General features: G+C 41.9%; 1 protein-coding gene across 4 annotated transcripts in view; it reads left to right on the plus strand.

The window, feature by feature from the left end:
- LOC133369058 (uncharacterized protein F13E9.13, mitochondrial-like) overlaps nucleotides 1–10,588 on the plus strand; it is a 45,401-nt gene extending 34,813 nt beyond the window's left edge. For all 4 annotated transcript variants that reach the window (XM_061593916.1, XM_061593918.1, XM_061593917.1 and 1 more), the window contains exon 7: nucleotides 5,749–10,588. In XM_061593916.1, the coding sequence (XP_061449900.1) occupies nucleotides 5,749–5,948 (200 nt within the window). In that variant the 3' untranslated portion in view covers nucleotides 5,949–10,588. The remainder of the gene's footprint in view (nucleotides 1–5,748) is intronic.
- Nucleotides 10,589–18,284: the final 7,696 nt, after the last annotated feature.

Here is an 18,284-nt window from a genome sequence, read left to right on the forward strand (position 1 = left end):
ACACACACACACACAGAGGAATGCCCTTTTTGGAGACTTACACTGGCATAAGTTCCACTGGCTTCAGTTACATTGGCCGACCCCAGATGAGCTGGGATGAGGGGCTTATACCTCTCTTTGGCTCAAGTCAGGGTCAGGGACTTATGCTGGTGTAGTCTTGGCTGAGAAGGTAAAGATCCACCCAATCCAAGCTCTCTTATCCTGGTGGATCTTTGGTTTGGATTATGCCATTGGCCAACTTCCTGTCTGCTTTCTTCCATCTTTCCCTTATTTTTTGCCTTTTATCATCCAAGTTATTAGCAAAGTGTTGCAAATGCTATGAAATCTCCAGTGCAGCAATCAAGATACATAACCTGTATTATGCCTAACTGACATGGCTTCTTCTGACTATGTTTTGTTGTTGATTTCCTTGCCATCGAATTTGGGTGTTTCAAGCACAAAGTGTAATCAACCTTGACAGTTTTCATTTTTCTTAGGAAATACTGAGAAGTGGGATAATAGAAAGATGAAGAAAACAATCCACCAAATGTTGCTGTTGCACACCTGTATGGGGTGGGGCTGGGGAATCTATGCTGTAATTGTTCCTGAGTGTTGTCTCAGTAATATGTGTGATCTCAAAGGTAACCAGCAGAGCTGCGTCCTAGTGCTATATTTCTTAATCGTGAAAATGAAGCAAAAGTGTGTGTGTGTGTGTGTGTGTGTGTGTGTGTGTGTGTGTGTGAGAGAGAGAGAGAGAGAGAGAGAGAGAGAGAGAGAGAGAGATCTATGACAGCAAGTGGAGACTGTCTGTGCCATTGGAACCCTGCTGCTGCTTAAGCGTACATACAATTGGATTCCTTTCATCATATAACAAAATAAACCCATTGCCAGCTTAAGCCAATTTGTGTTTTGATCTGATCACTTGTCTCCTTGAAAGCTGAACTGAAAAGCATTGTTATGTTTTTTTGTCCCCCTTTTTTTTTTTGCGTTGGTCACAAAAAAGTGGGAGTTGAGAAGCTGTATGCCCTTGTTGTGTTTGCTGGCTCTCTTTCAAATTAATGGAGCAATTAAAAAATACAATGTGCTACACTGCAATTTAAAGACAGTATTGTGTATGGTGTAGTGGTTATTGAATATGTCTTGTTCTAAAGAGGAATGCTAATGCTTAAGAAGTTAGCCTAGGAATAGGAAAATACAGGAGTTATTTTTTGGAGTAGGAATGGGTAGTGGAACAAACCAGCAAGAGGCAGAGTGCAGAGGGGCTCATAGCTTTGTTAAGGAGAGGCTATAGCATTGGTGGGAAATCTCTGCCCTGCCTGCAGGCCTAATTAAGGTCACCAGGCCCTGGAGGTTGGTCCACCAGGCTGTTTTGAGTGAACCACAACCATCTTTCTTGTGCCTGACATCAAAAGCCCACCCTGGACCCATTGGTCTGTGAAAATTATCGCCCAGTTGCAAATACCCCCTTAGAATTTGTCTAACCCGCCTGGTTGGCTGCTTCGGTTTGGCAATCCTGAATGGCCATACGCAGGTTGATGGCAGCGCAGAGTTCACCTTCGTCTCGGGCCGAGGTAATAGCGTGGTCGACTATGACCTAATTCCCCCTTCCTTGATGTATTTGATCTCCAATTTTATGGTGGGAAATAGACAAGACAGCAACCACCTTCCCTTAAAATTCTCGCTTTCGCTTCCTGAGAAAGACCTTCTGATAGCCAAATGCAACCCCGAGGATAAAATTCCATCCCTTAAACATTGGAGAACGAAATGGTCAGTAGGAATGTTATGCAAGACCTCCCTTTATCTTGACTCCCCTTCGAGGTTGAGTCTTAAAAAGCGCATAACAGACGCTTTTGACTCTTGCTCTGCTCTGTCTGCTTACTCTTTACTGACTACTGCTCTGAGCACAATATTAAAATCTAAACCCCTGGCCTCAAAGCCACAATGTGCGCTAGGCCTTTCCAGGTGGTTTGACAAAGCCTGCCTAGATGCTAAGCTAAACCTCAGAAAGATATACCTTCAGTATAGGAGAGAAATTTTAATTAGTTTCCCCCAGAATATTATACCATCAAAAAACAATACAAACACCTGATATTTATTAAAAAGAGACAGGCAACTTTTGAGCACTGGAAGGCCTTAATAAACGCTTCCCATATCAAAAGCTCCAAAATTTTCTGGTCCCTTGTTACTGATGCCCTAATTTCTTCCAATCCTACTCCATGTAACCTCCCTGCTAACATTTGGGAACAGTATTTTGCTGACCTGTTTGAGGGCCAAAAAAACCAGTCGACCTATCTACCTTGTGCGGACCGCGCCGCTTTACCCCCCTGGCCTCCAGTTGCTCAGAGCGAGATTAAGGCTCTGATCAATGCCCTGAAACCTGGCAAGGCCCCCAGCCAAGACGCCATCCCCCCAGAACTATTGAAATCTCATCAAACCTGGTGGGCCCCCCTGCTGGCTAGTCTATTTACCTTGATTAACAATTCGGGCCACATCCCAGCGACCTGCCTCGAGGCCATTGTCATCCCTATTTATAAGAAAGGAGCCAGAGACGATCCATCGAACTATAGGCCCATCAGCCTCCTCTCGGTCGGTCGTGGGCAAGCTCTATGCCAGTTATTTAAATTTAAAGCTGACCTGCTGGCTTGAGGAAGAGAATGTTATAGGCTGGGAACTGGCACGTTTTAGGAAAGGGAGATCTACCCTTGATCACTGTGTCCTATTAAATCATATGGCAGAAAAATACATGGGTTCTCGGGGTAATGGCTTGTTTGTCGCCTTTGTTGATCTCAAATAGGCTTTTGACGCCATCCCACGAGACAAACTTTGGGCTAAACTTCACCATACTAACATCGACAGCAGACTCCTCTTTCTTATTTATAGTCTCCATTAAACTACAACTATTCGTGTCTGCTGCGGTGCTGATGGGACTTTAACAAATCCCATTCCGGTCTCCAACGGGGTCAAACAGGGCTATATTTTAACCTTTAACCTTTTCCTAAATGATCTCAGCACTTGTTGCCATTCGCCTGGTTTTCATCTCCCTAAGGTGGCCAACCAAAACTGCCCCCTGCTGCTCTACGCAGATGATGCCGCCCTTCTCTCATTGTCCCGAATAGGCCTAAAAAGGCTATTGCAAACTCATTATCTATAAACTTTGATAAGACTAAAATCTTAGTTTTCTCTCGGCGCCTCCCGGTATCCGAGTGGACAATTAATGGTCGGAAAATTGCCCCGGTCAGACAGTATAGGTATTTGGGGGTTATGTTCCATTCCTCCCTTTCTTGGTCCTCTCATATATGCTCTGTGATCCAAACTGCCTGGAATACTTCTAAAGCCATTTCCTGTTTTTTCTTCACTAGGGGCGGGCAGTATATACCAGCTGCCTCCCAAGTTTTTAAGTCAAAAATATTTCCCCAACTTTTATTCGGTGCCCCCCTCTGGGCTCCGAGTTTTAACTCCAAAATTGAATCTATCTTATCAACCTTCTTAAGACAAATTTTCGGAGTCCCCCGGTGTGTCCCAACTGCTGGCCTCAGGCTAGAGGTTGGTCTGTCTTCACTTGAATCCCACGTTTGGGCCTTAACATTCAGATATTGGGTTAAACTAGCATACATGAACCCTCCTTCTGGATTTTTGCACTTTCTCTGGATCGACGCTTTTTCCAGCTCATGGTCCAAAGCTCTCCTTGCCAAACTAGCCACGTTGGGCTTCTCAGTAGACTATCTATCCTCACTGGATCCTGAGACAGCCAGATGGACCATTGAGACCCGGAATTAAGGACAGATGTCGACAGAGTTCGCTGTCCAATGCTGCCAAAACTTGCTTCCCTATTTCCTCTGGACTAAACTTCTCCTGTCCTCACCCCGCCCCTTATCTGGAATATCTGACTACACCCAAACTGTCATGCTTTCTCCAGGGCCCGATTTAATTGTATTTCTTCCTCACTCCTAGCAGCCTGCTACCAGGGCACACCGATAGATCTACGTTTATGTCCCTGCAAGAAAGCAGATGTTGAGTCTTTGTCCCATGTCTTCCTTGTCTGCCCATACTATTGCGCTGAACGCATCAGATACTTAAATCCAATCCTAAAAAATCTTCCTGGCAGGGCCAAAACTGCACTATTGCAACATCTCCTGGCCGGCCTAGATAAACCAACGTTGCGAAGTTCATTTCCGCTGCCCAACTGATACGTATGAAGACCCTTCTCCCTCCTAGTTAACTAACTTTTTGTCTATTATTCCTAAGCTCCATTTGATATATACATATTTTATAACTATGGTTTTTATTATCTGTATAATCAATTGTATTGGGTCTATGACCGCACAATAAAACTTGATCGATTGATTGAAATACCCCCTTCTTAGGGAAGGTGATTGAGAGGGTTGTGGCACAGCAATTGGAAGTACTCTTGGATGAAGTGTTTTTAGTGCTTTTGTTTGCCACCCTGGGTTCCTACTGGGAGGAAGGGTGGGATATAACAACAACAACAACAACAATAATAATTTGGGTGAAAGGCGGCTAATAAATAATAATAATAATAAATCAGGTGTGGGCACATTCAAGCTGAGTCTGCAAAGGAAGAATCGGGAGCATGCATAGAGTACAATTCCTCCTTGGTGTCCAAACTTTGACATTTTTTTTTAAAAAAAAAGGTGAATTTTTTGTCATCCTGCACAGCGTTAGAAAAAGGTGCCAAATTAAAAAAAAAAGCCAGCTGCAAAGGAAGCATCTGGTGCATGCTTAGAGTGTGCTGTCAATTCTTTCCTTGCAGCCCTGGCTTGAACTTTCAATCACTTGATGTCATATGACGTCAGGTAATAGACAGGTGGGTGGCCCTGCCTGTCTGTCAAAAGTGGCCTATGGAGAGTTGGCCACTTGTGAATCTGGCCTTCCAACTGCATCCAGTTCTCCACTCTTGTGCTATAGTCTCAAGCTAGGAACTTAAGACCAATTCCAGAGGTCTTTGCTGCTGATAAAGCGAGGGCAAAAGCTCCAGCATCTCCTGGTATTTATATCTAGCTTAGACAACCCAAAGGTATTATATTGCTTGCTATCAAAGAAGCTGGGCCCAAAGTGAGGGCACTGTGAGTGTTGGATGGTGGGTGGATAATGTTCATCAAAAAGTTTCCCTTAGTGCTTTATCGTGTCCCTCTGTCTTACGTTCTGAGCTGAAAAATAATTCCCTTCTTCAGAAGACTGCTATTCTGTGGCTTAGTTTGGATATATATATCTTGGCTTCATAAACTGTGCCTGTATACCATGTCCTTGTGCTGACCGTTCCCCAGTTTGGACTTCAGGAAAGTGTGGTCAGTTGAGGATTTCCTGGGTTAGGCATAGCATGCTGAGGAGGGAACTATGGTTGCCAGTCTCAGAACATGCCAAAAGCTTACACTGCTGTTTGAAGTTAATTTAAGATTCTGGCTTGCTTTGATCCTGGTAACTATAGTTTTGAGGTCTGGAAATAATGGCAACTGTGATTAATTAATCTGGAACTCCAAGAGGAGATGGAGTGGCATGAGGATGTAGCATGTAGGCACAAGGCTCATGCATATCTCATCTTATTAAGATGTATGATACAGTATATGCATCTGAATTCTGTCTATATATTTTGAATCTTCAAGATATGTGAAGCTATAAATTGAAATAAATATGTTTTAACATACTTAAAATAAATGTTACACTAGTGGCTATGGATGGTATGTGGCTATGGCTGCTACTTGCCTGCATCTACAGGGCTTATTATGAGTTTTCCTATTTAATTTTCTCTAGACGTTGGACATGCTGTGAAGATTCCAGTACTGGTTGGATCTGGAGTGACTCTGGAAAATTTGAAGGATTACTTGGGTGCAAATGCCTTGATCATTGGTTCATATTTCAAGAAAGAAGGCTATTGGGCAAATAGCATTGATCCGGATCGTGTGAAAACGTTTATGGATTATACCAGTAAACTGAGAGAGTTAAATTGTTAGAACCTGCTGCAGTCATACACAATCCGTATGCCATTTGGGTTGTATCCTATAGCCTCACCTTTACCAAATGCCTTAACTTGGTATTTCTCAAATGTTTGATACTCAAGAAATATCACTATATAATCAACATTTACTAATCATCAATCACTATTAAAATGTAAAAAATAAAAATCGTATTAAACACAGAGGTTCCTCAAAGGGCAAAGGAGGTGCATTCTGTACATGACCAAGCCCTTTATTTCTGAGGCTCATAGTTCTTAATTACCTTTTTCACATTATACCTCGTAAACTTCTTTTCTGCCCCTGGGCCGTTTTCAGCCCCCTTTCAACCCCTGGGTCTTTATTACCCGCTGCATAGTCCCATTGGCCTCAGGCGGCCAGTATTGACTACTTTGGGAAATTCTGTGCTAAACTATGGTTTTACATAGCATATGAATGTGATCCGTGCTCCCTGAAGGGTGGTGGTGGTAGATGCTTCCAACTCTGGCTTATTGTTTCAAGGCACTCTTAAGTCTCTCTTGCAACACATTAGTGTGCTGTGGAACATGCTTTTGGAATTTCTGCCTTAGCTGATGATCAAAAGTCTAGAAAATGTAAATGATACTTAACAGTGTTTGCAGCGATAGGGGAGGTAAGATATACACAGAACTCAGTCAGGAAATCTGGTGAACATATGCATTTTGCTGTATGCCAAGTTACTTTACTATCATTAAGAACAATTGCATAGGACATTTACAGTCTGATTCTAAGCATCCTTATTCAGATATAAGTCCCCACTCAATTCCACTGGGGACCTTTTTTTAGGAACATAGGCAGCTGCCTTATATCAAGTCAGACCATTGGTCCATCTTGCTCAGTAATGTCTACACTGACTGGCAGCAGCTCTCCAGAATTTCAGATTGGGTTCTCTCCCAGCCCTACCTAGAGATGGTGGGGATTGAACCTAGGACCTTTTGCTATACACTGAGCTATGGCTTTTTCATCCAGCAGAAGCTGTTGACACTCTGGGATCATTCAGATACTCAGTATGACAAATATAGAGGAATTCTAGCCCAGTGTCAACAGCATAGCTGTTGTATTGTTTGCTGCAATTGTTTTATTGTAAGATATTTTTACCCAGTTCCTTCAAAACAACAACCCAGAGCAGCTTAAAGTGACAAAATCACAACTATATCAAAACTACAATTACAGAGAATAGACAAATAAAACAAAAACAGCAGTATAAAATTAGCAGGATAGCCAGCTCTAGCACTTAGTGAGGAATATACAGGGGAGGATGGTCAAAGTTTTAGAAAGCATAATATACAGAATGCTTACAAGGTGACAGTGTTGAGTATTTTTTAAAATGCCAGTTCTCATGTTCTAAGACGGGTGAGGACTTGTGGCCCTCCAGAACTTGTTCGTCCAAATCCGATCATCCCTTAACATTGACTAGGTTGATGAGAGAGTCTAACAACCATTTTTCTAAGACTAGGAAGCCGTTTTCACTGTTCTCAGTCTGAAGTCCCCCTCCTCCACACACCCCACAAAGCAGTCCAGAAGTTTTCGTGTCATGCTACATTTTTTTCTAATGAAATCATCACTAGCTTGGAAACAACATTTTTAGATTTCCCTGCCATTACAACCCAAGATGTCAACTAAATAAAGCAACTTAATACTTATCAAGTGTTATAAACACAATTCTAGGAAGGCATTTAGAAATTGCATTACAGACTCTAATAATGACTGTTCAGGAATGGTGAAAGTTGTGGGGTTTTTTACAGATACTGACTTGCTAGAAGTCATTCATTCATTACTGGGAAGGTGAAACTTTAATGTGTTACTGCAGTGTTGCAAGTTAACAAGGAAAAAATGAGATTACTGGATTCCCTCCTTTATACTCATTTAACTCAAAGTGTAATCATTGCTAGTGCCACTGGAGTTGGGTCTAGATAAAATGGCTTGTGTAGAAGCCAGCATCTTAATTATGTTTGTATGCATTGATTACTACCAACTGTGTCTGGGTTCCAGCATTGTGTACATATTGCCGTTGGAACTTCTGAAGTATACCTCAGTTAACTATCACTTGATGACTCTCCGCTAAATGTGTGAGTGCTTGAAATGTCTCACAGCATTCCCTCTCCCCTTTCATGATATCTTTCACATGTGCAACTCATTACTTTGTACAGCAGCCATTGTGTAATAAATGCATGCATGTATAAGCTCACTCGCTCTGGGTGTTTTGAGGAGGGGGCCATTCTGGTATGTTCCTTGGGGATCTACCTGTTCTAGGATTAGAGATGGTGGTTCAAAATGAGGGATATGTAACAACCTGATCCAGATCTATTTATGTAATAGTTTTGTCTGTTTTGTATATTTATTTATTACATTTATATACTGCCTTTCTTCCATGGAGCTCAACACAGCATATATGTATTTCCTAGCAGCCTTCACTGAGGCACAACTCTGCTTGGTGGCTGCTGCAACTTGTGCCTAGATTCCTAGGGAGAGGGCATGTCTAAGAAGCCAGTTTAATACTGTGGTTTAGATAGATCTGTAGAAAAGCAGAAAGTATTTGCACGCTGCAACAATATGTCAATGAGCTGCAAAGCAGGAAGAATGTAATACACCTGGAAAAAACATCCATTTCCTAAATGTGCACAATATTTAGAACATGCATCAAATGTTCATGGCTTCCCTGTTCAATTACAGCAGCTCCATGTACCAGGTCCAAGCACTTTAGAAGCTGCAGAAAGGCCCATAATTTGGCCTTAAGTTATGAGGCACACACAAAAAAGTAACTGTGGGATTTAGTGGGCTAGCATCAAAGTAAATCTGATTTTAAAATCCACAGGGGAAGATTGATTGCCTCCCCTTTATCATGTTCATTGCTGCAAGTATTTGTGTAGTAGCGTTAAGCATCTGCTTGTCTGTTGCGAGCAGATGCTATAAGTAGGATTTGACCTTTCTGTTTTGGAAAATTGCTTGAATGTTTAATGTTAAAATATTAAGTTATCAGAGAGGCTCATCTCTTTGGGAGAAAAGAATGCTCAATTTTACACTATGCGAGTTCTTAAAGTAACCATAAGAAGCATGAATAACTTCAAAGGAGAACAAAGCAAGCCATGTTAATGTGGAGAAACTCTGGAAGTAAATAACAGCTGTTCAAGGAGACATCTCTTAAATATGTATTAATTAATTTGAAGTGCATCACTTAAATATGCAAAGAGATTATCTTGTGTTAATTTACATTAAAACACTACAGCACTTGCCAGGTTCGTTATAGTATCCTAAGCTATCACTCCAACCTACGCAACACCATTTTGTTGGGTGTTGATTGCTTTCGATTTGCCCTTTTAAAAATGTCAGATAGCTGCCTCTTTTCTGGTAGGATCTGTTCTTATGCACGTATTTCAGTCTTGCGTAGTTATTGCAATTTCTGTCAAATGCAACAAGGGCCTAGGGTGTTAGGAGAAACACCAGGTAAAGGAGGTTTCAGATGGTAAGGTTTAAATCTCCACCGAGAAGGGTCGTGGCTATGGGTTTTGCTGTCTGTGGGGCCTTGAATGAGCGGGTGCACCTGTTGCTAAACATTTTGGGAAATCTCTAAACCTGATTGTGTGGTATCCAGGGTCTGAAATCTATTTGGGTTTTTTGTTGTTTTGTTTTGTTTAGTCAGGGTGAGGCTTCTGTGGCCAGACTACATTTCATTACCCTTTCTTGGAAAGATTGGTAGTAGGACACTGTCCCTTACAAGTGAAATATACGACAAAAAAAGCTATTACAGCAGATTTTTACAGATCTCCTTCTGTGTTGCAATGCAGACCTTACAGCTCAGTCCTGTACATGTTAAGTTCCATTGAGCTTAATGGGGTTTGTGCCCAAGTAAGTATGTACAGGATTGCAGCCTTAGGCATATTTGCATCTGAAGCAGCTGCTGCTAATAGTAATAATAATTCTAGTCTCAACTGTTGATGGTCCAAATTTAGAAATTTTCTGAACTATGTGCTTGTTGAGCCCAGGCCCTCTCATGAGGAGCGGGGAGGGGGAAGGCATGAGCTTCAGGTGCCACAGCAGTTAGAAAGCATGGACGTTCCAGTTGTTGTTGAAGCTAGTCCCGACCTTGAGGAGGAGAGCGAGCTTGCCGCCCCGTCAGTTCCCACGGATAGCCCTGCCCTCCGAGGAGACAGCCCTCAGCCTCCAAGCACACCCCCAGGACCATTAAGGGATGCTCCTGAGAAAGCAGTAACTCCTCCTTCAACAAGCAGGGTCCCAGAGACGCCCGATGCTTTCCCGCCCACTGCTCCCCAACCTGCCGATAAGGCACCTGTTCTGTCTGATGAGGCTTTGGATGTTCGCCCCCCCTTCACTGCGCACACGATGTCTGGAGAAGCAGATGGGGCAGAGGGCGTGTGCGCGCAGGAGTGAGAGGTTACACTTGAAGACCTTCCCTATTTAAGTCTGCCATGTTCAGAATTGGGCACGTTGCAGAGCATGTCTAGAGTGTAGTTAGGAAATTGTAGTGAGTTAGCATAGGGTTTCCTATGAGGCACGCTGCCTTTGATGTATCAATTACTTTAATAAAACAAGAATTGATTGCACCCTCGTCTCAGCCTTGTGAATCCCACTCTAAACAGGACAGTGCTCCATGTATTGGAACTTCCTTATACTCCTAAAATAATTGCATTATTCTGTTTTAACCCTTTTGTCTTGAAATTACTTGTCTGTTGAGCTGCACAGGATCTATAACAACACAGCTAGTGGGAGCTGAATCTGGGGGACTTAGGTAAGGGATTGTGGAGGTGATACTTCATCCTTTGCATGAAGAAGAGGCTGGATCCTTGTCTTCAAAATGATCCCTGCTCCCCTAGGCTAAAACAATAGCATTGAGATGTGGGATTCTTCATATTTACTGTTTGGTTATCTTGGCCCTTTCAAGCATATTGTTCTCAATTTTTTAACCTCATCACCACATTAATCATGAGCACTAGAAACTTAAGGGGGGGAAATGTCAGGATTGCAGGCTTCTGAGGAACAATAAAATGTCAGATAGAAGGGGGTGCCTCCATTTGTCTTTTAAGTTGCATATCGCTCCTTAGGATTTCCAACTGCAAAATTCAGTGGTGTGCCAGTATAAGATGGTTATTTTTTTTAATTGGAAGCAACAGATACTTTTTCTAGTAAGACCTAACTTCACAGATCTTTAATCTGTAAAATGTTAACGTCATTGGAAATTGGGACGACTGAAAAGAGAAACTGCAGAATGTGTAGCACTTAGCATTTTCAACAGTTTATCGAGGTTTGAGAGTATAGATTTCCTTTGGGGAAAATTAGTTCTTAAGTTTACAAAGTGCCTTGGCTGTAAATACCCATAAAAATGACAATTTGGTGGGTCATATTTATTTTTAAGCAGGTCAAAGGACATTAGTATGTTAGATTATATAAATCTGTCAGATACAGTACAGAAATTCTCATGCCTCCATATCTCAAGGGGCTTTGCTTTTAGATCTGTAAAAATACAAAAATATTGCCAAACAAAGACCTGGGGGCTGTGACTTGGAGTGGAGCAGAGGAAGTAGAGACATATTGGGCTATGCTTACCCAAATGGATTGTTACAATTATTTATTTTTGCTTGTCTGAGGGATCTATTGAATCATGCATGAGCTTTGTTTTATTATTATTGTTATTGATGTTTGTTATTAAATCAACTTTTTTGAAAATCACCAAAGACAAATAGAAAGTGTGTAGATCTCTAAACAATTTTTCCTCCTCCATTGAGCACTGATTCACATATGACTTTGTCATAATAAAGTCATCATCAGGCAGGGGTGTAGTCATCCAGGGTCTTGGGGGGTCCTAGACCCTTTTTTTTTTAGGAGCAGGGTCCCAGCAAGGTCCCTATGTCTTCAGCATCCTATGAGACAATCAGCATGAGAGAGGAGTGTGTTAGCCACTGAGAAGAGTTTTCTAACATGCTTCCTTGTACTTTCCTGCTGATTGGAGCCAATCAGAGTGAAATGAGGTGAGTCAGCTATTGAGAAGACTCTTCTCAGCAGCTAACACCCCCCTTTCATTCTTATTGGCTCCTCAGGATATCTGTTGTGGGAGAAGGTGTTAACAAGGATCTCATTCTCTACCCAGCAGCAAAATAGGGGAGGGGCATGGCTGTGACTAACATGAAGGGACCCTGCACTTCTGAATTTGCTACTATATTACTATCATCAGGTGATCTTTGGCACACACAATTTTGTCCAGTTAATATTTTGAATACATGAGCCTCCCTGTTGGTAGCTGATACTTACACTGAAAACTAGAATTTTCAACCAGGTACAGTCCTGGTTCACATGTCAATGTAAGCCTGAGTTTAGCTTACTGTGAGTGTGCAGGTGGCAAAGTGCTTACAATTTCCCTTTGCTTGGCTTAACCACATCAAAAATCAATATAAGGATTGGGCCCAATAAACTGTACATCAGGAAGGTTGGTATTGAATATACTTTGAGACGTTGGTCTCATGAGCTAACTGAAATGTTTAGAAAATGCATGCAGAATGTACAGTCCTTTGAAAACTACCACTTCAGGATTGCTTGTTTTAATACTTACCAGCACTATAGCTTCCTTCACATATGAACTTTCTTGTCAGGAGAAAGTCTAGGCAAACCTCTTTCACTGGCAGGCTACTTGTCCAGGTAGAAGGCCCATTCAAATATGAAACTTTTTTTTTTTTAAGTGAAACTTCTGTGAAACTTTCCTCTTCCTCCCCTCTCCCCCTACCCTCATTCCCTTGGCAACATCAAACCTTTGTGTGAGTTGACTTTTGTACAGACTGGGATGTTTATGTCTGCTATGAAGACAGATGGAGTAGAAGAGGCCAATGGCTCTAGATGGGTGTGCAGTGCACACAACCCCTTCTCCTTGGAAAAATATTTAGAAGCAGATTCAAAGAAATGGGGGGGGGGGAGAGAGGAAGGAGACGGAACTACATTTACATGACTTTCCCAATCCCAACAGTATAGAAAATCCATTTGTTAGATGACCCAGTAAATTATGATTGACTATCTTCTATTGGCACAATGGCGTTCCCCCCTTTTTCACCTTCCCAGCCTTTAATTTAACTTGCAATGCTAACAGAAAAACTACAGCCCTTCACACCACACGGGTACACACACAAAATAATATCCATTTGCCTTGCCATCTATCTGCTTTGATCTAAAATACAGAATGTGATGGATGCCCTAGGTAAATCAAACAGTTTCTGTCTGCCAAAAGGGTTTTGCAGAAGCTTATTTCATGCCATTACCATTTTTCTGTTTCTAGCAGTAAATCAAAAAAGTATCAACCCATTCATCTACTTTAAAAAGTAACGCCTTGCCTTTGTGTAATTACCCAGGCCTAGTGGAGATCTCCACACACAGTAAATCTGTTCATTTAAAAGGTTTCATTTTTAAGTACATTGGTGACATAATTGGAAGAGAGCAAATTTATTTATTTAATAGGTTTATTCTGTTAACTGGCCTGATAACAGTAAAGACTTCTGCTGTTTCATATGGCGGGGCTCTTGCTAATGCCTCTGATTTATTTCTGCAAAGGATATTTATGTAGGAAGGTCTAACTCCATCTAAGACTGGTGGAAATTGGTATGTGGTTATGATTTATTCTCATTACTAGCCTATACTTAACTGGTGTTCAGGGGACCTTTATTGTCTCCACAGCAAATCCCTACGAAATTAAGTAGTTTAACAAGCGCAGCAAGGAAAACTGACGAAAATATAAGCATGAGGCTGTGCTCACATAGGGCAAACTTTAAGCATTGCCCTTTAATCAAAAGTAGGTCAAGATTGAGAACCAGTTGTTGTTGCTGTACCGCTACTGGATTTGATGGAGGACAGCATTATTATTACTATTAGGATTTCTATCCTACCTACTAGCAAACTCATATCCAGCATTGCTTGGGAATTCTAAGCAACCAAAATATGTGCAGTTTTGAAATCGGTGGTTGAAATCAGTGTAGTCTCAAAAGCTTCCTTCCACTATCTTGATTCAAAATGGCATCCAATTGTATCCAAACATGGGCAAGAACGTGCTCCTTGATCTCAGGAACCATCATGCAAACTTTGGTTAAAATCAGTGCAGTTTTGAAAGATTCAGTCTGCCAGCTTGATTCAAAATAGTGTCCAGTTATATCCAAACATAGATGAAAACATGCTTCTTGATCTCAGGAACCATCATGCGACATTTGGTGACAATATCATAAGCGGTGTCCAAATGTATAGCAAAAACAACAAACAACTTTCCAAAATACATAGTAGATAACAGCACTCAAGTTGGCTTACAACAGTTTAAAAAATTAAAAAGTTCATCAAAAGTTCTTCCTCCCTGTGAGTGTTTCCAGTTGGGCAATGGGGCAGGAAGTACCTCCCAGGGCCCCGGCTTTAGGCATGAGACTCCAGCTGCTAATTCCTTCTGCAGGGTACCTTCTTCCTTAGCATTGCCATGACATCTATCTTCAACTGGTATCAGTAGGCTGATAACTGCAAACCTAACACAGAACAAGAGCAGGAGGAAGCCTTTCTGACGGAACCGCTTTGGTCTGTTCTCTCATTTTCTAATAGCAACTGCTACCTTTGTTTGTTTGTATTAATAACAAGGTGCTGTATGTGAGATCAGGAGAAGGAAATGTCTTTATTTTCTACACCTGCCCTCACAGCCCTTATTAGCCCTCAGTAGCTCACACTGAACATCTACCTGCAGCATCAAGCCCCAGCTGGACAGCAGAAGTGGTGGCTGACTTGGTGTGAGTTCCCTTGGACTGAAACAACTTAAAAGGCAGGCTGCAGCAGTGTGACAGGCTGCCCCAGGGCCAACTGTTTGGGAGTTTGCTGATTGGTGGCAGAGAGCAGAGGGAAAATTATAGCCACTGTGTGGGATGAGAGAGTAGGGACATCAGATTTCAATCCAGGCCGAATTTTCCTCAGAGTGAATTGTACATCTGTGGTTTAGTCCACAGATCTATGAACCTTTCTGCAGGCTGGTTCATCTGTTGTGCTTAGGAGGTGAACCAAGGATTTGCTCTCTCCCTTTTCTTGTTTGAACAGAGTAAGGTTGCTTGTAGCAGCTTCAAAGTGTGGCTCCTTTGGAAGGGGTATAGCTCAGTGGTAGAACATTTGCTTTCCAAGGAGATGTTGTCCGGTTCAACCCCCAACATCTCCAGGTAGGGCTGAGAGAGACTCCTGTCTGAAATCCCGGAAAGCTGCTGCCAGGCAGTGTAGACAATACTGAGTTAGATGGACTAATGGCCTGACTCGATGTAAGGCAGCTTCCTATGTTCCACCTCCACTCTGTACAGTTAAAATGCTTTTTTAAATGATGCTAGGAAACAACTGCATGTTGCTTCCTCTGGTGTTCTATGCACAAAAGGCCATTGCACATACAAGAAAATGGCTGTCCCATCAGCACAACATCAGTACAGCCATTTTGATCTCCAGGTAGGGCTGGGAAAGACCTCTGGCTAAAACCTAGGAGAGCTGTTGCCAGTCAGTGTAGACTAGGAATGGGATCTATTGGCCGGTTCCAGTTCAAAAGCATTCCATCGACCGAACATGCTGGAATCAATTCAAGCTTGTTATTTGTGTGCAAGCTGCTGCTTTACCGGTTTCCACCCAGAAAAAATTCTCATATTAATATCTATTTTGAAAGGAAGTGTTGATAAAGGAAATATCAATAGAGATAGAAATATTTTAGACACAGGTGTTTTTTTTTTTTAATCACATCTCTTTCCAAAAATAGCTGCAGAAAATCACTACATAAACATCTTTTTCACAATGATAGCAAATAAGCGAATTAATGGAAAATTAGGTATCAATTACATCTTATACAAAGACTGCGACCTTACCTTCCTGTTCATCTGCTCCCACCGGTGGTACATGCCTTGGTCTCCTCTCGCTTGGATTACTGTAATGCGCTCTACGTGGGGTTACCCTTGAAAACGGTCCAGAAACTGCAACTAATACAGAATGCGGCGGCACGTTTAATTAAGAACAGCCATCGCTATGATCACATCACCCCAGTGTTGGTAGATCTACACTGGCTGCCAGTTGCTTACCGGGCCCAATTCAAGGTGTTGGTGATGACCTTTAAATCCCTATACGGTCTCGGCCCAGCTTATCTGAAGGAGCACCTCCAGTATCACCAATTATGCCGCCAAACAAGATCAGCCACACAGGGCCTTCTCTCAGTTCCATCAGCTAAATCAGCTCGGGTGGTGAGGACTAGAGAGAGGGCATTTTCGGTGGCAGCCCCCACTCTCTGGAACTCCCTCCCATTCGATCTTCGTCATGCCCCTTCCCTGAATGTTTTCCGCTGGGCCTTGAAGACCTGGCTCTTCAGGCAGGCCTATGGGATTTCTGTGGCGAGTTAGTTTTGCTGCTGCTGTTAATTATAGTTCTTGGTTTTAACCTATTAATTATTGTGTTTAATTATTGTTATATTGTATTTTATTAATGGATTGTACGTCGCCTAGAGTGGCCATTTTTTGGCCAGATAGGCGACTCAGAAATAATATTATTATTATTATTAGGTACCAAATCTGAATTGCATGGAATTCTAGAACATTCCTAGCACAGACCAGGGGTGGGAAACCTGTGGCCTTTCAGTTATTGTTGGACTCTAGCTCCTTTCAGCCTGGGCGAAAATGACTAATGGTCAAGGATAAAGGGGACTGGAATCCAGGAACATTTGGAGGGCCACAGGCTCCCCACTCCTGAACTAAATTTAATCAGGTGGCAGCCCTACTTGGAAACAATTTGATAAGACCTGGAAAGAAAGAAAAATATGCGTGCCACAGGCCATAACAGCTTCACAATGACTTCCAAAGTGTCTGAAACATATTTCGCACATCTTAGAGGGCAGGAAAAATCATATTCAGAGGTAATTTGCTCATTTCTGCTTCACATATTAGAACTTGTTGCATTTAAAAACTGGTTCTGGAATAGATCATACAGGTCAGAGGTTCCCAAAACTGTAATCCATGGACCATCAATGGTCCGTGAGGTTCGGTCCGCAGCATGTCTGTGTCAAATACTCCTATTGATTTTTAATTCTCTTTTTATTGCTTCTTTAACTTCTTCTATTTTATTGGATTACCATTCGAATTCTATGGAATGTATGCTGTAATACAATAAAATACAATATAAGAAATAAAAGAAGCAATAAAAGTGCAATTACAAATCATACAGCAAAAAAATCCTTAAGTGGTCTGCCAATATTGTCAGCAATTTTCAAGCAGTCCATGGGGGAAAAGGTTTGGGAACCACTGATACAGACTAAGGAGAAGAACTGAAGCTGCTTGCTAGAGCAAGTGTTTTAAATTCAAAATGCCCCGGGTTCAGTCTCTCATATATCCACATAAGGCATACAGAGACTCCATTTGAAACGTTGGAGAACAGCTGTTAGTCTGTGTAGATCTGGGATGAGGAATCTGCAGTCCTCCAGATTATATCAAACTCAAATTCCCATCAGCCCCAGCCAGCACACCCAATGGTCAGGGATGATAGGAAATGTAGTCCAGCAATATCTGGATGGTTAGCTAAACTGGTGTAAACAATACTGAGCTAGATAGACTCATGATCTGATCTGGTTTAAGGTAGCTTTCTCCATTCCTATGCCTGTAGAATTAATCCTGGGCTCAAATTAAGCCTTGCTTTTTCATTTGTCTAATGGAGCAAAGAAAAAACCTCCTGAACTACTTAAATGGTACAAATACAAAGCCTAATATAGGCGTGGCCTGAAATCAACTATAATTATGTGGCACACCTCCCCCATCCCCCAATCAAAGAAGATGTTAGGGAACTATAACCAGCAATGCAACAATTAAAATAAATGTCTTTCACAGAGAGGGTTCTGCACAATATTTTTCTAAAATGAAAGGTTTTTTTTAAAGAATATCTTTGTCATCCTCAGATAAACCATCCCCCCTCCCCCAAATCCTATTTGTAACTCTCAAGGGTGTCAGTTCTAAAGCAGACAGGCCCAGCTGGCGGAAACTTGCAAGTGAAAGGCTGAATTTTTTAGCAGCTCCAAGGTTATTTTTAGAAAACATCTTTAGCTTTCCAATAAATTAAGATCGAAAGGCAGTGTCTTAATAAAACAGAAAAGGGTGAACAATACCAGAGCAATCAAGCAGTAAGCTAAAAATATTCTGCTGCAGGGGGCATTGGGGAGCCCTCGTCACTTTCGGATGCTGCTTTTCCGTGATCCCTTGACATGTTTATTCTTGGTTTTAGCATTACCGTCCACAAGCTTCCAAGCTTTCTCCCACAAACTTTACGTCTGGAAACTTGTTCTTTACAAGAAAAGAGCAA

This window comes from Rhineura floridana, chromosome 13, assembly GCF_030035675.1.
Source record: "Rhineura floridana isolate rRhiFlo1 chromosome 13, rRhiFlo1.hap2, whole genome shotgun sequence".
Lineage (NCBI taxonomy): Eukaryota > Metazoa > Chordata > Lepidosauria > Squamata > Rhineuridae > Rhineura > Rhineura floridana.